The sequence below is a fragment of the Schistocerca gregaria genome, chromosome 1 (assembly GCF_023897955.1).
Source record: "Schistocerca gregaria isolate iqSchGreg1 chromosome 1, iqSchGreg1.2, whole genome shotgun sequence".
NCBI classification, from domain to species: Eukaryota; Metazoa; Arthropoda; class Insecta; order Orthoptera; family Acrididae; genus Schistocerca; species Schistocerca gregaria.
Genome location: NC_064920.1, coordinates 258,290,590 through 258,308,186, shown reverse-complemented (window position 1 = coordinate 258,308,186; position 17,597 = coordinate 258,290,590). Strand labels below are relative to the sequence as shown.

General features: G+C 38.5%; 1 protein-coding gene across 1 annotated transcript in view; it reads right to left on the bottom strand.

The window, feature by feature from the left end:
- LOC126341345 (DNA-dependent protein kinase catalytic subunit-like) overlaps positions 1 to 17,597 on the bottom strand; it is a 526,946-nt gene that overhangs the window by 150,289 nt on the left and 359,060 nt on the right. Inside the window, exons 37-39 of the mRNA XM_050001770.1 lie at positions 14,113 to 14,311; positions 10,734 to 10,828; positions 293 to 425 (exon numbers count right to left, since the gene is read on the bottom strand). Of these exons, the coding sequence (XP_049857727.1) occupies positions 293 to 425; positions 10,734 to 10,828; positions 14,113 to 14,311 (427 nt within the window). The remainder of the gene's footprint in view (positions 1 to 292; positions 426 to 10,733; positions 10,829 to 14,112; positions 14,312 to 17,597) is intronic.

Genomic DNA, 17,597 nt, shown 5'->3' with positions numbered 1-17,597 from the left:
GACCAATCTGTTACAGATATATGCAGAAATGGCCTGCGGTTTCGGCCCATTGTCTATGTCCATTCGTATGGCATGCTATTCAAGTGTCACAGACATCATGTTGATAAAATGAGACCATGGTCGTCAACCCATGCAACAGATAAATTGCGCGAATACTCAGAGAATCAATACTAATGGGAATAGGTAACAAATTGTGAAGATAATTGCTGAGCCACTTACAAGCAACAAATATTGTAATGGTGCATGCTGCAAAAATAAATAAAAAATGTAAGCAAAAACTATAGTTCCTCACCACTAGAGTGGATTTCTTTTCCTCATCAGCTAGCCATTCTTCAACACAGCTTTCAAATTCAGAGCAATCTGATCCTTTTAATTTAAGCTGTATCTGTGCTGCAAACAGGACAGGCAGCATTTTCTCTGTGTACCTTCAAGAAAACAATGAAGGATTATGTAAATTAACTACAAACTAGTTAGCTAAATATGGTCAGTCAAAACATAAAATACTGAAATTTCTCCACATTACATTTTGTACTATAAAAAATACATAGGCACAGTTCCAATATTGTTTCCAAAAACAAAAATGTGTTTATTATCAAATTGCTATGTTAATACCACAGAACAAGTGCATTTAAAAAGGATACAGTGCGAATAAACTCAAAACTAGACAGGTCACAGTCAATACTTTGAATGCATCTGAAGATATAATCAAGAGACCACCTACAGACTTTTGAACATAATTCTGTTTCTGAAGTTGGGCAAACAAACATTTGTAGGAGGAGGGAGAGGGTGGTGGTGGTGGTGTGGGTGGGGGAAGAAAAAGAAGAAGAACCAACAAATAAAGGTTTTAGAGCAGATATATGAGGAATTTAATTTGAGCTCTGTAGCCAGATCTTGAGATGATCTTCAAAATCTGGTGGCCTAGATGAGATGCAGGCAATCTTAAGCTGTTCCAGGATAGCACCATTCTGCCACATTTCTTTTATTTATTCATATTTCTGTTATTGTTACTCCATTTTCAATCAAAAGTCTTTGAAGCTTCTACAGGTGGATGATGAGAGTAAGACTGCTTTTATTGAGTGCAGGAATGTTTTCAACTACGGGGAAATAAAGATTAAAAGATTTTTGTAAACTCTTGCTTGAAAGCAGATTCTTGTCACAAAAATGGGGGAGCTATATGGCTAAGAATAGGGAACCAGAAAGTTTGAGTATTATTGTCTGTTTTTGTGTAGTTGTGCAAGTCTGGTTGGGCTGTGTGTCTATGCGTTTGGTGTATCAGCTGTTGATCCATATTTTAATGCAGAATTCTGTCACAAAGACATCAGTCCAAGAGTAGAAGCTCTTGGTGTTGAAGCTAGTGGACCACATTGCGTGTTACGAAGTTGCTGCATGATGTTATTTAGTTGTCTCCATCTTAGTGGCAGTTATCAGCAAGTGCTCTGTAAAGCTAATTGTCACATCTAGAGTGGCCCCTAGATAATGTGTGCCTGAACTGTTTCTCTTCCTTCTGATTTCTGGGGTTTCCCTGATGCAGTTAATAAATGCAAGGGGGCACCTGCCAAACACTGCGGGCCACATACTGTGGAGACTAGCAAGTTACAGGCAATGCACTGGCTCAACTGTTTTCTAGAAAGACATGTTCCAGCCCTATTGCTCCGGCTAGTGTCAAACACTGGGCAGTAGGGTTAAGGAACTTGCACCAACAGTGACCACTGATGACAAATTGGTGAGAAGCTTTTGAACACTCATTCAGCATTATGGTACTTGATCAACAGTGACTTGTGTTCTGATTAGACTACCCTGGTTAGATTTATTTGGTTGCCAAGCATCATCAGGTTCTGTAATGATAGGGCAGTATGATCTAATTTTAGTTCTGTATTCAGAACTGTTATAAACTTACAAGGCACTGTTCTGTGTTTTGAAGGTTGATAATTCTATTAATTTTCCACTCCATAACTTTTTTATGTTAATACTTTAAAATTTAATGATAATACATCAGAGCTCTGATGCCTGTACGGAATGATCTATTTTCATGTATTTCATTCTGTAAGTTTGTTATCACTAGCTTTTAATAAGTTTGTTTCGAATGTTATAGTATGGCCAGTTACTGCATGACCTTATCATATGTGTCAGGTGGAGCCTGTATCCACTTCTTGCGACAGAGCTCGGCTCCTGACTGTGTCGCCCAAGCTCAAGCTGATTAAATTTCATGTGTCAGTGCAGTACTCACTTGAACAAATAAAGTAACTGTGTTTTTGGAATAAATATTTTCTTGGCCCAGCAACATCCACTCCCTGCTCATCACTCTCAACCCTTCAATGGTAGCAGAGCATGATTATCTGGGTGGTGGTAGTTGTTGGTGGTGGGGACACAATTGTTAATAAGTTAGGCTATTATAGGTTAAGAATTGATGTTTATTGGTTCCTAAGTTTATTATATGCAAAGTCTATCCTTTTTTTGTTTCATGTTGTAGATTCATTGTTATCAATTATGGAATCGAGAGGCATATCGGTGATTTATTAACTAAAAAAGAAACAATTCAAGTATCATATGAGAATACATGGCCAGCGGGTGGAATTATAGGATGGCAGTGTCACACAGCTATGCGTGTGACTATGTTGGGCGTTTGTTCACAGTGACTTGAAGCAGACAGCTCATGTTAACAAAGGAAGTGCTGCTATAAGTGTGAGTTTGCATCGTCACAGTGTGTGGGAGAACACTGACTTCCTGGAGCGTAATAACCCTTCCTGGGCTTAAATTTAACAAGCAGAGTTCAGGGCTTAAAGTCAGTGATTATGGGCAAATAACAAATTCCATTAATTGATGAATTACAGGATGAAGTTATGCAATTGTATGTTTGACCCAATGTATTAGAATGGCAAGGTGTATTGTTTGACAGTAAGGCAGAATCCTCTTCTATGACTGAGCAAGGTGGCACAGTGGTTAGCACACTGGACACACATTCGGGAGGACGACTGTTCTCGCTGTTTGGTCTCATCCCTAAAACAACCCTCTTCTATGAGAGCAGCTGTGTATTACCTAACCACATTCTGACCATAATTCAGAGTTTTGGCAGTTTACTTATCGAAGATGGTTACTAAACTGTTTAAGTTCTTGTGGTTCTCCCTTCAATTACAAAACCATGTGGATATACTTAGAACTGCCTATTCAATTATTTTTCAAATGATATATTCTTTAACTTGGGATTGTTTGAGTATAGGAAACGAATTATTCATTCAGTACATTGAGCAAATTCGAATCACCATTTTGGCCCTGAGGTTAAAGATTACTGAAGTGAAAGGGAGGGAATATGACCTGAAGAACATTCACATATAGCGTTTAGCGATAAACCCAGTACTTTTGCTGAGTTTGGAAGATGGGATGCCAGGGGTCAGGCTAATCTGTTGTCCTTTCAAACATGATGAGCCCACAAGCAAGAGAGTGACTCAAATGACTCTAAGCACTAAGGGACTTAACATCTGAAGTCATCAGTCCCCTAAAACTTAGAACTACTTAAACGTAACTAACCTAAGGACATCACACACATCCATGCCCAAGGCAGGATTCGAACCTGCAACCATAGCAGTCACACGGCTCCAGACTGAAGCGCTTAGAACCGCTTGGCCACAGTGGCCGGCGAGAATGACTCGACCCACATACACTAAAAATTGTTATCATTGTGGAAAGCCCCCAGATGTTCGAGAGTATCCAAATGGACTTCTGAAATTTTGAAACAGCCGGTGCCAAAGGAACACAGGCTGGCGCAGAAAGGAGTTGCCGATGAAAGTATGTAGTAAGTTGAGTACAACTGCAAAACAATTTATACTGTTTGTCTGAGCTACTATTAATCACGAACCTGTGTGCATCTTATAAGACTCAAGCAGCAATATTTTGATCCCAGATTGTGACTGATATCTGAAGTGCTGCAATATACGTATTTGCTGTCTTTGCAACTAGTATAATGAGCAGTACTGTGTGGTCAATGGAAAGGGACAGCCATTAGTATGCTAAGCGCATGGTAGTGTGAGAATTCAAGGGTTATCACACTCAGTATATTTTGATGTAAATAAAATAGAAAGACACTTCCACATGGGAAAAATATATTAAAAACAAAGATTCCAAGACTTACCAAGCGGGAAAGCGCAGGCAGACAGGCACAATGAACAAAACACACAAACACACACACAGAATTACTAGCTTTCGCAAACGATGGTTGCTTCTTCAGGAAGGAGAGGGAAAGACGAAAGGATAACCCACATCCTTTCGTCTTTCCCTCTCCTTCCTGAAGAAGCAACCATCGTTTGCGAAAGCTAGTAATTCTGTGTGTGTGTTTGTGTGTTTTGTTCATTGTGCCTGTCTGCCGGCGCTTTCCCGCTTGGTAAGTCTTGGAATCTTTGTTTTTAATATATCAGTATATTTTGATATTGTCAGCAGTTTGTCCATTAATGTTTTAGTAGGTTGTAACTTTATTGAGAGGGCTACCTACGTTCTTGATTACTGGGCACGCAGTCCTATTTCAGATTTCAGCCTGCTTTGGTTTGTAGCTTGTGAGAGCATAGTTGCACCCAAGATGTTAATATGGCCCCAGTAATTTTGTTGACTTTTATGTTGCTCATTTGAAACAAGGGGCTTAAGCAATTTCTTAATGTAGTAACCGACAGCTAGGGGGTTGCAAATAAGGTTCAGTATCAGATACAGTTGACAGATAGTAAACCTGTTTGCCAAGCTCCATATCAGTTGTCCCCTCCAAAGATGAAAGAGCTGCATCAGAGTACTGATAAGCTGCTCGCTGAAGATAATTAAGTCACTGATCTATGTTTTGTCCATTTTTTCGGTGCCAAAGCGGAATGGCATGGGTTATTGGCTGGTCATAGATTATGGTGCCCTGAATTAAAAGGTGATTTTGCAGTCAATTCTGTTGTCAGATTTAGACAACTGTTTCACGTGACTCACTGAAAAGAATTATTGTACTGTGTCAGAACTTAACCAAGCTTATCATCAGGTCGACCTAGCAAAAGACTCTAAATCCCTTACAGTATTATGAATCAGTTGGAATTTATTTGAAGTCAATTGTGTTCCATTTGGGTTGTCTACTTATGCGATTTTGGACAATCTTAAGTTTAACTGTGTTTATAACTATCTGGATGATGTAGCATTAACACATTCCAAGAACACTTGGAAAATGTCAGGCAAGTTTTCGTTCGTTGGTGTCAAGCTAGCTTGACAGTTAAACCATCCAAAGTTGATCTCCGCCCTCAGGAAATTGCTTTTTTAGGACATTTATTCCTTCTGCTGGTGTGAAGACTAGTCAGGAGAGAACCAAAGCTATCCAGAATTTTCCCCCAACATAAAAGTGAGAAAGGTATAGCTTGATTCATCAATGTAATAAATTTATTTAGGAAATTTGCAACAAATTTCGCCCACTAGTGGAACCCTTGAGTCAGCAGCATCATGAAGGGGAAGTATTTCAGAGGACTGATACCCAGGAGATGACATTTTATGTTCTCATACTTGCCTTAAGTAGTGCTCCCATTTTCGTGAGTCCAAATTTTGAATGTGGTTTATAGTCCAGACTGGTGTGTACAGTTATACAACAAAATCAATGGCTTTAACTAACACTGTACAATCAATAATCACTTTAATATTGTTTATACAACATCATATTCAATCACTGTGGTGATACTTAGAGGATTCCAGGAATTTATTGATAAAACGTGGAAATACTACAACTAAAAATAAATCTCAATTCAAAATGCATTCCAGCCTCTTCAATGTGGCTGCAATACGGAACCAATCACCACATTTCCTTAGTTATATGGAAGGACCACCCAACTGTTGTCTCACACCTGTGTAAAACTGAGCTTTATCTAAACTGAAGGAAGAGAAATGAATGGCGGCCCAGTAATGGCGTATGAATGCAATACCATAGTTTCAATCTGACACTTCTAGAAGACACAGAGGTGACAGAAAACAAAGTTTCACATAAGAATCTATTTCCTCAGTGGTTTGTGTCCATGTTACAAATAAAAACTTTTATCTGTCACACTGTAGTTTTCCAATATCATAGGTACTGCTACTGATTACTTATACGACATGAACAGTATGGTCACCTGATGTCACAGTATCTCCCCTGTTATACATTTGCAGATTATATCCAAGTTCATGACAATTTGGCAAAGATGGACATGTCGAAGTGGACCAGCAGATCAACCATAGAGATCTGAGGATCTGACTTTTTGTGGGAGTACTAAATGATGAGTCGTGTTCACAAAACTGGTATACAATTGGAGGTAAAGCTATTTGCATGGGTTATAGATATGACAAATGATTCACTACAATATCTAATTATATTTGATGGTATGTATCACAACTTGTACTTTGAATATTGTGGTCATCATAGTCTAATTTTTACAGTTAACAACATAAAAAACGTCAATTGTGGAATAACTAAAAATGTTAATACATTGAGTTCTCCTTGTAACATGGAAGTGGACCATTTCTGGACATATGTTCATATGCAGACTTTTTATATAAAATCTCTTCCACAACATCTAGAAGTTTGTACTCATATATATCTCAACATTTAGAAAAAATTATAACATATTACCCAGGTTTCCCTTTAGGGCCATCACTTTTCCTAATACCGTCAAAAGGGGTGATTTAGGATGGTTTTGTTGTTATTTAGATTGCAACTTTCATATATATTGTTAGATTAAATTGATTGTTATGGAAGTGGTAGGGAATATGTGTAACAAATAAAATACCCCAGAACCAGAAAGTGTATGTGTAGATATATTTATCTGAGGCAGTTAAATAAAGTGTCCGAAGTCATCCCATGGACTGGGGTGATTGTGGACACGTGTGGTTTTTAAATATCTGTCCGAAGTTACAGTATATAGAGGACGAGTTCAGGCAGTTACTGCCTTTTTTTAAAAAAATTCTACATGCTTTTTGTTTGATTTTGGTAACATTTTACACATTTTAAGATAGCCCTTTGTTGCGAATAAGTGATATCTGTAATATATAAAATTCATTATATCATTCCATAAGTTTTTATGTTGCAAGAATGTAAATAAACAGTCTCTTTGTTCACTTCTGCATGAGCTCATTTAATTTTTTTGCTTAAGCGAACGGAAAGATACTCTGACTGTCGTTTGAGGAATAAATGAAACCATTCTTCTCCTGGCAAATTATTACGAAATTTCTTCTCTTTATGGCTAGATTTATCAAGGTAACCTTTAACTAAATATCTAATATCCAATTTAGTGAAGGGAAATCCCCAATATGCAGCCCTCAAGATACCATGCTTCAACATTTCTTCTTCTTCTTTATTTAGCACTGGCTGTCCTCCCATTTTTTTCACATGAGCTTCCTGAATTTTATTTTGTAGGGTTGATTTAGGTATACCATACAAAACACATGCTTTTCTGCACGATAATTTACCACTCTGAATATCATGAACAGCTTTAGCTAAAAGTTCCAGGTCATAATTACACCATACTGTAGCACCTCTCCTGCTCTTATACGTTCTTGGCGTTGTCCGAAATCACCTTACACAGTACACAGTTTTACAAAAACTGTCATTATTTTATAACCTTGCACGAGAAACTTGACAAACTTGTACAGAAATTGTCTCAATGCAGTTAGCTACTGAGCATGTTGACAATTACGGTTACAATAACTTCCCACTCAGCACAACATTAGAAAGTTTCCACTTTATGATAACGCATGGATTTTTAATACTGAGACTGTTCATCAATTATTCACCTAGGGAAACAATTGACACAAAATAAAAGTTTGTTGAAGAGATAAGTAACTCTTTGTTTCTATGCAGTAACAAAGAGTAAATAAGCCATACTGTCTGAATTCGCCCCGGTGTCCAAAATCACCCCGTTTGACGGTATTTATAAATAATTTGCCAGTTTATCTAGCAACAGATTCAAAGCTTTTTTATGGGTTAACCAGAATTTCTAACTAAGCAATGTGGTCTGCTGAATGTTTCTGGTAGGAGATTGCTTGCTCAGTGTAACAAGAACACTGCCTATATAAAAATAAAAGAAGATTGTAGTAATGATAGAAGATAATGGAGAGTGTCTTAACAGAGGTTAAGTCTAGGAGGGTGTGAACATATTTGAAAAAACAGAGCTGCAAAATTACTAATGACAGAGTTAGAACAATTATTTGGAGAAAAAGGTGAAGAAGACGAAGAAGAAGAAGAAGAAGAAGAAGAAGGCAGCTTGCCAGTACATAGCGTAAAAACCAGTGGAAGTCACAGAAATTGAACAGATGCACCTAGATGGATGCAAGTGGGTATCACATTGTGTGAGCGTAATATGAGAAAAGGGGAGTGGTTATACACACTGAGGGTGAAGTAAACTCTCAACCCATAGACCTCGTGTAATACTACACTGAGCAGACCTTTGAATGCTGCACTTCAGTAACACACTTGGAAACATGTCACACAGTGGTTCTGAAAGTCTATGGGACCCCAGTGAGAAGTGTCTTGAACTTTGTTTAACAGTTTTTGGGGGTATTAATAAGACTTAGTAGAAATACCTGGGGAGTGGTTGTATGTGGCAATTTCAATTTAGATTTCATCTTGGATAGGTCTGATCGAGGAAAACTTGTGTAAATGACGTCCATCTTTGGTTTGCCCCTATGGCAATATTCCTAAAGGGAAAGGGATGGAGGGGGGGGGGGGAGATTGGTATGTGTAATGAATTAATTGAGTATGCTTAACCATAAACCTCAATTCCTCCCCCCCCCCCCCCCCCTTAATATCCTTAAAGTATTTTTAATCATAAATTTTTAGGCATATATCAGCTCCTGACTTGGGTGTTTCCCTTTCCATCTCCATCCTGCTGAACGTAAGGAAGTCTTTTCTTGTACTTGTTTTTTTTTTTTATGAATCATAAGCAATGAATTTAGATACATTTTATTGTTTATTTTATCATAAACAGAACTACTGTCACTAGTGATATGCCCAGACATTTTTTCTATGTTTCAGTTTTCATTACATTGGGATGAGATTGGTTTCGTGACATACTGATATGAGCACTATTCATGTGGCATTATGTGCAAATTTGCACCTCTATAAACTGAACCTGGCAGTCTAAATATTTTGTCACGATCAATGCAACACAAATCACTGTGTCACGTTAGGTTATCATGGTCAACTGGCACCAATCTTATTTGCTATGCAACAACGGCTCTGCACCTGACAACTACAAAACAGGTAACAGAAGAAATTTATCTGCTTTACTCTGCTTTTGCTGTAGTCACTGACGTATCTCACTTCTGAACAATTAGCTTTCAGAAGAAGGTGATATTAATATTTCAGGTCAATTAAAATGGATGCCACAATAAATGCTTTATCTGGCCACAGTGGTTGGATAGCAGCAATAAAGCACCCCCATAAATCATATTAATAGAAGAGAAGGAAATTTCCACAGGCTGGCAAATGTCGACTAACATTATTTAGGGAGAATTTGTAGGTTGAAAAATGGGAAGAAGTTTACTCAAGACAAAAATTTAATTCTTTTGTGTTGTTGTTGTTGCAAAATTATTAACCCAATTTTTCTTTATGAGATGTCAGGGGCAATTTGAGCGGATGCCAAGAAGAAGGGGGCAAACATGCAAATTGGGTGTATTGCATTATGAGGAGGGAGCTGTAGTCAGTGTAGGGGACTAGCTCTAATCAAGATTTAAGAATGCAGTACAAACAGTATTGCAAAATTATTCAGCGTGTAACTGAAAGAGCAGAGACCGTGTACTATGGAGAGGAGGGGGGGGGGGGGGGTGAGTGGGGGGGGGGGGGTGAGTGGGGGGGGGGGGGGGAACCCTCCACAATCTGTACACACACACAACTAGAGTAGGGCAGGAAGTGAATAAACTTAGCAATGAAAATGTTGTTTTACTCTTGGAGGACAGCAGCAGTGAGACATTGAAGTTCAAATTTGTTGACTGCTAGGTTCAGTGTACTTTTATTTCCTAATAGTGGTAGAAAACACAGGTACAGAAATTTGTCGACTAAAAGCAAATTCACAGGATTTACTTGGACAGGCATGCATGCCCCATCAGTCAATTTTGCCAAATCATCTCTTCAAAAGGACAAAAATATTGTTAGGTAGTTGAAAGGCAGACGCTCTTCAGCCAACGATGTTGTCTCAGCCAGAAAGCTAGGATCTTGTGCTGACTTAACAGTGCCAACCTTGAGTTGCATTTGTGGCTGGTCAAAAAAATCAGGGTTTGCTTAGTTAAAAAACTGAATAGATAAATTCCTTTTATGGAGGTGAATATGGGTGACTGATTTCTGATTATGGAACCATCTCCCTCCTCTGCACATAGTCCAAAGTTTTTGGGTTAGTCTCCTGTGACAGAATACTCAACAATCTCCCTGAGAATAAGTTTCTGAAAATCTCCATTTGGCTTTCTTAAAGGCTTCTGTGCTGAGACAGCATTATATGATATCACAAACTTAATCTTAGTAGAGCTAAAAAAAATATTACCCAGTTCATATTATCTGTAATCTTACTAAGGGCTTGGGACAGTGTGAATTACAGAATTCTGCCAGGAAAACTAGGGTTGTGTGACATTGGGGGCATACTTTTGCCTGGTTGGAGTCCTATCTTAACATATTTGTTATGTAGAGGCTAAACAAATAATTAAAAGAAAGAAAATAATACAATAAACAATTATTTTAGTGATTTCTTGTGCAGACATTACATGTAACTTACCATGGTTCAGACCAAACCTCATTCCAATTATTGTTTAGCTCATTATGCCTTATTTCAGCAGTGATTTTATCCCACGAGGAGAGATGAGCCAGGCACTGAAGAATATTAATTAAGATTAAAATGATGTATTATAAATAACACAGGCTAGCAATTTTCATTTTGTACACTTGAAAACTACATATGGCATTAAATTGAATTTATTAAAACTTATATTTCTGATGAATGCACCATCCTTGCTAATTCTACAATAAATTACAAAATTGTATGAAGTTATATCTATAGGTGGTTTCACCTTTTGTCTTCATATCATTCAACCCTCTTTCCATTTTCTCTCTCTTTACTTCCTTTTCCACCTTCACCTTCAAAGAAGGATTGTTGCCATTTCCATTCAGTAAATGTGTGTCTAATTACTATTATTAAGCAACAGAGACAGAACTTAGAAGTACAAACTTCCTTAATTATAAGTCCGGATTTGATACAAGATAAGGCCAAAAAATGCAACTTTCTTTAAAATTACCCATTTTGTGAAAACTATTTTAATACATTCTTAAGAAAATCCATTACAAATAATATCCTAATTTTTCAACCAAATATTCACTTCATAGAATCAACACTACATATAATAACCCCATAGTTAATAACTTAGCAGTACTAATTTTGGTCTAAATACATCCCACTATTAAAGAACACTTATTTTTAATAATTTCAATCAACCATGACAAGATTAGTTGCTAATAAAATATAGTATAACCACTGCCTTTCGGGGTTACTGCTGGTCAGCTCTTCTTCGGCTATCTATGAATTAATAGGTAGTATCAGAACTAATAATTGATATACACTTAGTGCAAAATATTCTGTTTGTATCTTTCTAAATTGCAGTAATACTTAATTATAAACAAATGTTATGATGGTTTTCTTTTGACATCACACATTTCTATGACCATCTTGAAATTTTTATGTGCTTTTTATGTATATATTTACTTGTATTTGACTTATGATCTGTGGAATTGGCATTAAATACTAGCGTAAGAGTTTGGAATTGTCATTAAATGCTAGCGCAAGAAATCTTGTCTAACATGAAACTTCCTGGCAGATTAAAACTGTGTGCCCGACCGAGACTCGAACTCGGGAGCTTCGCCTTTTGCGGGCAAGTGCTCTACCATCTGAGCTACCAAATCACGACTCACGCCCGGTACTCACAGCTTTACTTCTGCCAGTATCTTGTCTCCTACCTTCCAAACTTTACAGAAGCTCTTCTGCGAACCTTGCAGAACTAACACTCCTGAAAGAAAGGATACTGTGGAGACATGGCTTAGCCACAGCCTGGGGGATGTTTCCAGAATGAGATTCTCACTCTGCAGCGGACTGTGCGCTGCCAGGTTCGCAGAAGAGCTTCTGTAAAGTTTGGAAGGTAGGAGACGAGATACTGGCAGAAGTAAAGCTGTGAGTACCGAGCGTGAGTCGTGCTTCGGTAGCTCAGATGGTAGAGCACTTGCCCGCGAAAGGCAAAGGTCCCGAGTTTGAGTCTCGGTCGGGCACACAGTTTTAATCTGCCAGGAAGTTTCATATCAGCGCACACTCCGCTGCAGAGTGAGAATCTCATTCTTGTCTAACATATTTATTTTGATTTTCTCATTTGTTGTATATCCACAAGTATTTCATTGCTATAAATCTATGGAATATACAGTTAATGTAATCTAATCTCATAGTCAATGTTTCTTTGACAAGACATTACACATGCACAAATGGATAAGAATGTTCTATTACTGTAGTCTCATTACATATTGCACTCTAGTGAGGAGTTGATTTGCCAGGACAGAGAAAAAACTGAGGAGCAAATACGTTACACACTCTGCTATTTGTTGTGAAATAAATAATTTAAGGTACAGAAATGCTGAGCCAAAGCATTTCTGCAGATGAAGTATTTACTGCTGCTGACACTGACACACACACACACACACACACACACACACAAAATTGCACACACTATCCTGGCTTTGACAATGATTATTTTCACCATATTGGGAAAGGTTAAAAAGGGAGGGCTTATCACTCAGACCTAAGGTCGATAGTCACCCATCTGTTGTGAGGACATAATGAGAAGTAAAGATGGATTATATGAAGAGAAATGAATATTGAAGTAAAAAAGTAGGGATGGAAAAAAATAGAAAGAAGGAAAAGAGGGGAACAAAAAAGTAAAAGCAATAAAAAATAACATTCTTCTGTACAACAGAAAATACCTGAATGCTACACTAGTGCAACCCATCCTTGAATACTGCTTGAGTGTCTGGGACCCCTATCAGGAAAGATTAAAGAGAGACATCAAAGAAATTCAAAGGTGCACTGCTAGATTTGTTAGCATTAGGTTGAATCGACAAGAAAGTATTATAGTGATTCTTCTGGAACTCAAATGTGACTTCCTGAAAGAGAGGCAGCGCTCTTTTCAAGGAACGCTATTGAGAAAATTTACCGATCTGGCACTGAAACTGATTGCAGAACAATCCTACTGCCGCCAATGTACATTTCGTACCAGAACCACGAACATAAGATAAGAGAAACTAGGGCTCGTATGGAGGCATGTAGACAGTCACTTTTCCACCGCTCTCTTTGCAAATGGGACAGGAAAGGAAATGATCAGTAGTGGTACAATGTACACATCACCATGCCATATCGTTGCTTGCACACCATGCATGTAGGTGTAAATGCACAAGTACATGTAGATGCCTCTTCATCCTAAGGGCTACCCCGATACTCCCACCTGATACTAGTTTCCCTGAATTCCAAGGATAGGCGCTTGCCCTCAAATACATCACCTTATCCCGACACCCTCCTAGACTTAACCTCTGTTAAGACACTCTCCATTGTCTTCTATCATTATCATAATAATCTTTTATTTTTATACATATTATTATGTCTCATTACTTTATTTCTTGCTATTACATTTTCATTTTTGTTCTCCCTCCTCCCTTCTTTCCCATTTTTCACCACCATAGGTGTAATCGCACTATTCATTGCTCGTATATATATATTTACTTCCCACTCTGTTCTAATCCTCTTAAGCCTGAAAGTTGGAACAGTGCTTACCAATGAACTTTTCCTCTCAACTCCATTCTCTGATGTGTCTCCTCCTTTTTCTCCCCTTGTCCTCTCAAGAGGTGGATCCTCTCATTTGCGATCTGAGTGACCTGCGTTCCCTTTCAACCTTCCCCAACCTATCCTCCTCTCATCCTTGTGGAAGGAATTAATAATTTCAAGAGTTAATACTAAGTATTTTCTAAAGGTGAGTACAGCTGAGACATTATATATCATAATTTTTTATGTTATCAAATGTATTTTATACTTTTGAAAGATAAAAAAGAAAGTAGCACCAGAGCTGTACCTTGTAATACGAGCTACGACAGAAGTCCTGTAGGTCTTCACATGATGTGTCCTTTAAAGCATTGCGATAATGCAAACTTGCAGGTTTCCATTCCATGTCTGCTTGACATACAAGAGCCTTTCGCAAGTTTTCAGATGTTTCCAAACTGTTTCGAAATATTCCTTGGACAGAGTTCCAATCTCCAAGGCCCGTATACAACCTTAAATTAAGACACAAAAGAAATATAACATTCACTACATACACATGAAGGATTTTGTGTATATCAGGCAGAAGAAACAGACTAAGGAAAATATTCTGTACATTATGATTTGAAGAAGGTGCATCAAGAGTTCTTCAAATTTGCAGAAAATGCATCAATAATTAGCTTTAGAAGGTTATGTAGAAGGGAAAAGGAAGCGAGGAAGGAAGAGATTTCAGATACTGGATAAAGTGAAGGATGGTGCAAAAACAGCAGCCTTAAAAAGAAAGCAATGGATCGCAGAAAATGGAGAGGCCAAAAACCTTCTAATATAGCAGGAAACTGATGATGACGATGATGATGCATCAAGAATTCTGACCGGCACGATTAGAATCAAAACTATTTTCATTCATCACATCAGTCACATTTTACTGCCATGTTATCCCCATCCCTCTCACAAAAACTATCAGATCATTAAATGATTAACTAAACTCTGTAGCTCATAACCTTTGCTTTGTGAAGAAAGTGTACACTTTGAATACCATTTTATACTGTTTCACAGATTCAGCTACATAATTATGTTTATTAGGGTATTAAAGCATTAGGACTGCATTTCTCCGTGAAATGTAGGACAGCCACCAGACTGTATTAGTGTTGTTCTCTTTTAGTAGTGTTACCCGACCTGGTAAGCTATATATAGGGCATGAATATCATCAGAAATTGAATGATCACAGTGAAGGATGCAGAGATACCCTGGTCAACTTGTGTAATACCCAGATTTGTGAGGCATTTGGATGTGGCAGTGCCCCAGTGTTGGACTGCAATGGAATGTAAGGACAGGCATATTCATTGCCAAGGTTCTGGTGAAACATGTCTGACAAACCAGAGAGAGGAACATCATACTGTGCACCAAGCACATGGCCACCCCTTCATAACTACACCTGCCATCTGAGAGCAAGAAATGGACTCCCTGCAAAACACTGTGTCGTCCTGCACTATTGAGCACAGACCAGCAGCAGATGGACTATGGAATTACCATCCCAGGTGTAGGTTGTTGTTAATGCTACATTAAAAACGAATGCATCTAGGGAGCCACTGTAAACACAAAGCACGGATGGCTGATTAAGGGGGGGTCATAGTCTGTTCATCGAAGAATCACGGTTCTGCACTATCCTTGATGATCAACATTGGCAAGCATAGTGGTGTCGTGAAAAGATGTACCATTCTTCCAATGTGATTGTACCTCCCATGTGAAAGTATCATGATATTTTTAACCAGGACAATACTCTTTCAAACATGATATCTATCTCTACGAACTGTGTGTGTGATGTTGAGATACCCTCATGGCCAGCAAGATCCCCATATCTGTACCCAATAAGACACGTGGGGGACCAACCTGAAAATCGGCTTGGTCCCATTGCTAGTATCCAAGGTATTGAAGACCACGTAACAACAGTTGGGAGCCAGGTTACCACAGGAGTGGATGCAACTGCTTAATGACACAATTCCCAACCAAATCAGTGCACACATCCAGGTCAGCAAGGGGCACATTTTAAGTGGGATCATAGTTCCAAGTTCTCTGTACATTTGAATCAATTTTATAGTCACTGAAATATCATCACACAACCTCTCAGCTTATAAAGTTTCATTTATTTTCCTTCTCCCCTTCTGTGTGCTTTCAATTTTTTGTCAGGTAGAGTATTTTCTTGCCATACATTTACATGCACAATGTAGAAACTTGAGTACTCACGGTCAGATTTCCTAATATAACAGTTTTACTAATCTGCCTATTTTTTGGTTATTCAGTTAACCTATCAAAATGGTCGTGTACAAGTCTGCAGGCGTACAAAGTGAAATGAAACCAAATTATCACCTTCAGGTAAAGAAAATTATAATTCCTATATTTATTTATTGTTTACACCTTTTATCATCTATGAGGAAATGTACCCAACATGCTTAAAATCATTTTCATGGTATCTATGGTTTTAAGTCACTCCCATCTGGAAAAATTACACACTGTACCACAGGCACGAATAAAATGTATTTTTAGGGCAAATGCATAGAGGACACATTAAATGTCAAACTAGGGTATCTCATATTTACCTAATATTCACCGATGTAGTAACAAGAAAGCTTTATCGCAGGACGACAAAGTCAAATACATGCTCATTTCACCTGAGGTGAAAATTACAATCTAAACATTTAAAAATTATAAATGTTTGATATTTGTGATATTACTGTACTCTCTGAATATTTACAATGGTCAGTTTGTCTCGTGAGCATTTGTTCATTTTAAATCAAGGGTGTATTACCCCATCAACAATGTCCCTTTCTGGCCCACTATGAAATATGTAAAAGAAGACTTAATATTTGGGGAGAATATAACCAAAGCAACTAAGATAGATAAACGCATTGTAAGGCATACATTAAAAAAAAAAAAATTACTTGCAAAGCACAAGTAGGTATTCTGAGTCCCGCCAGAATATATTCATCATATTTGATGGGTTGTTTACTTATTGCAGTTCAGATCTGAAGCTGACTGATCCATTGTCATTCTTCTGGAGGACAACAGTTCCACGACCGTGGTACTTGATCGTCGGGAGTATGTGGCTGAGGGACTGCGTCAGCTTTCAGACAACTCTACATACAAAGTTTGGCAAGGTAATCCCATTCCTGGTGTCCAGGTGGAGCTTCAAGGAATCCTCAGAACCTTAGGCCCCCTACAAAACCTTTCACCTGACTCCATCAACCTCCTGACCCCACCGACACCCCGCACCCCTACCTTCTACCTTCTTCCTAAAATTCACAAACCCAATCATCCCGGCCGCCCCATTGTAGCTGGTTACCAAGCCCCCACAGAACGTATCTCTGCCTACGTAGATCAACACCTTCAACCCATTACATGCAGTCTCCCATCCTTCATCAAAGACACCAACCACTTTCCCCAACGCCTGGAATCCTTACCCAATCTGTTACCCCTGGAAACCATCCTTGTAACCATTGATGCCACTTAATCATACACAAATATTCTGCACGTCCAGGGCCTCACTGCGATGGAGCACTTCCTTTCACTTCCTTTCACGCCGATCACCTGCCACCCTACCTAAAACGTCTTTCCACATTACCTTAGCCAGCTTCATCCTGACCCACAACTTCTTCACTTTTGAAGGCCAGACATACCAACAATTAAAGGGAACAGCCATGGGTACCACGATGGCCCCCTCGTACGCCAACCTATTCAAGGGTCGCTTACAGGAAGCCTTCTTGGTTACCCAGGCCTGCCAACCCAAAGTTTGGTACAGATTTA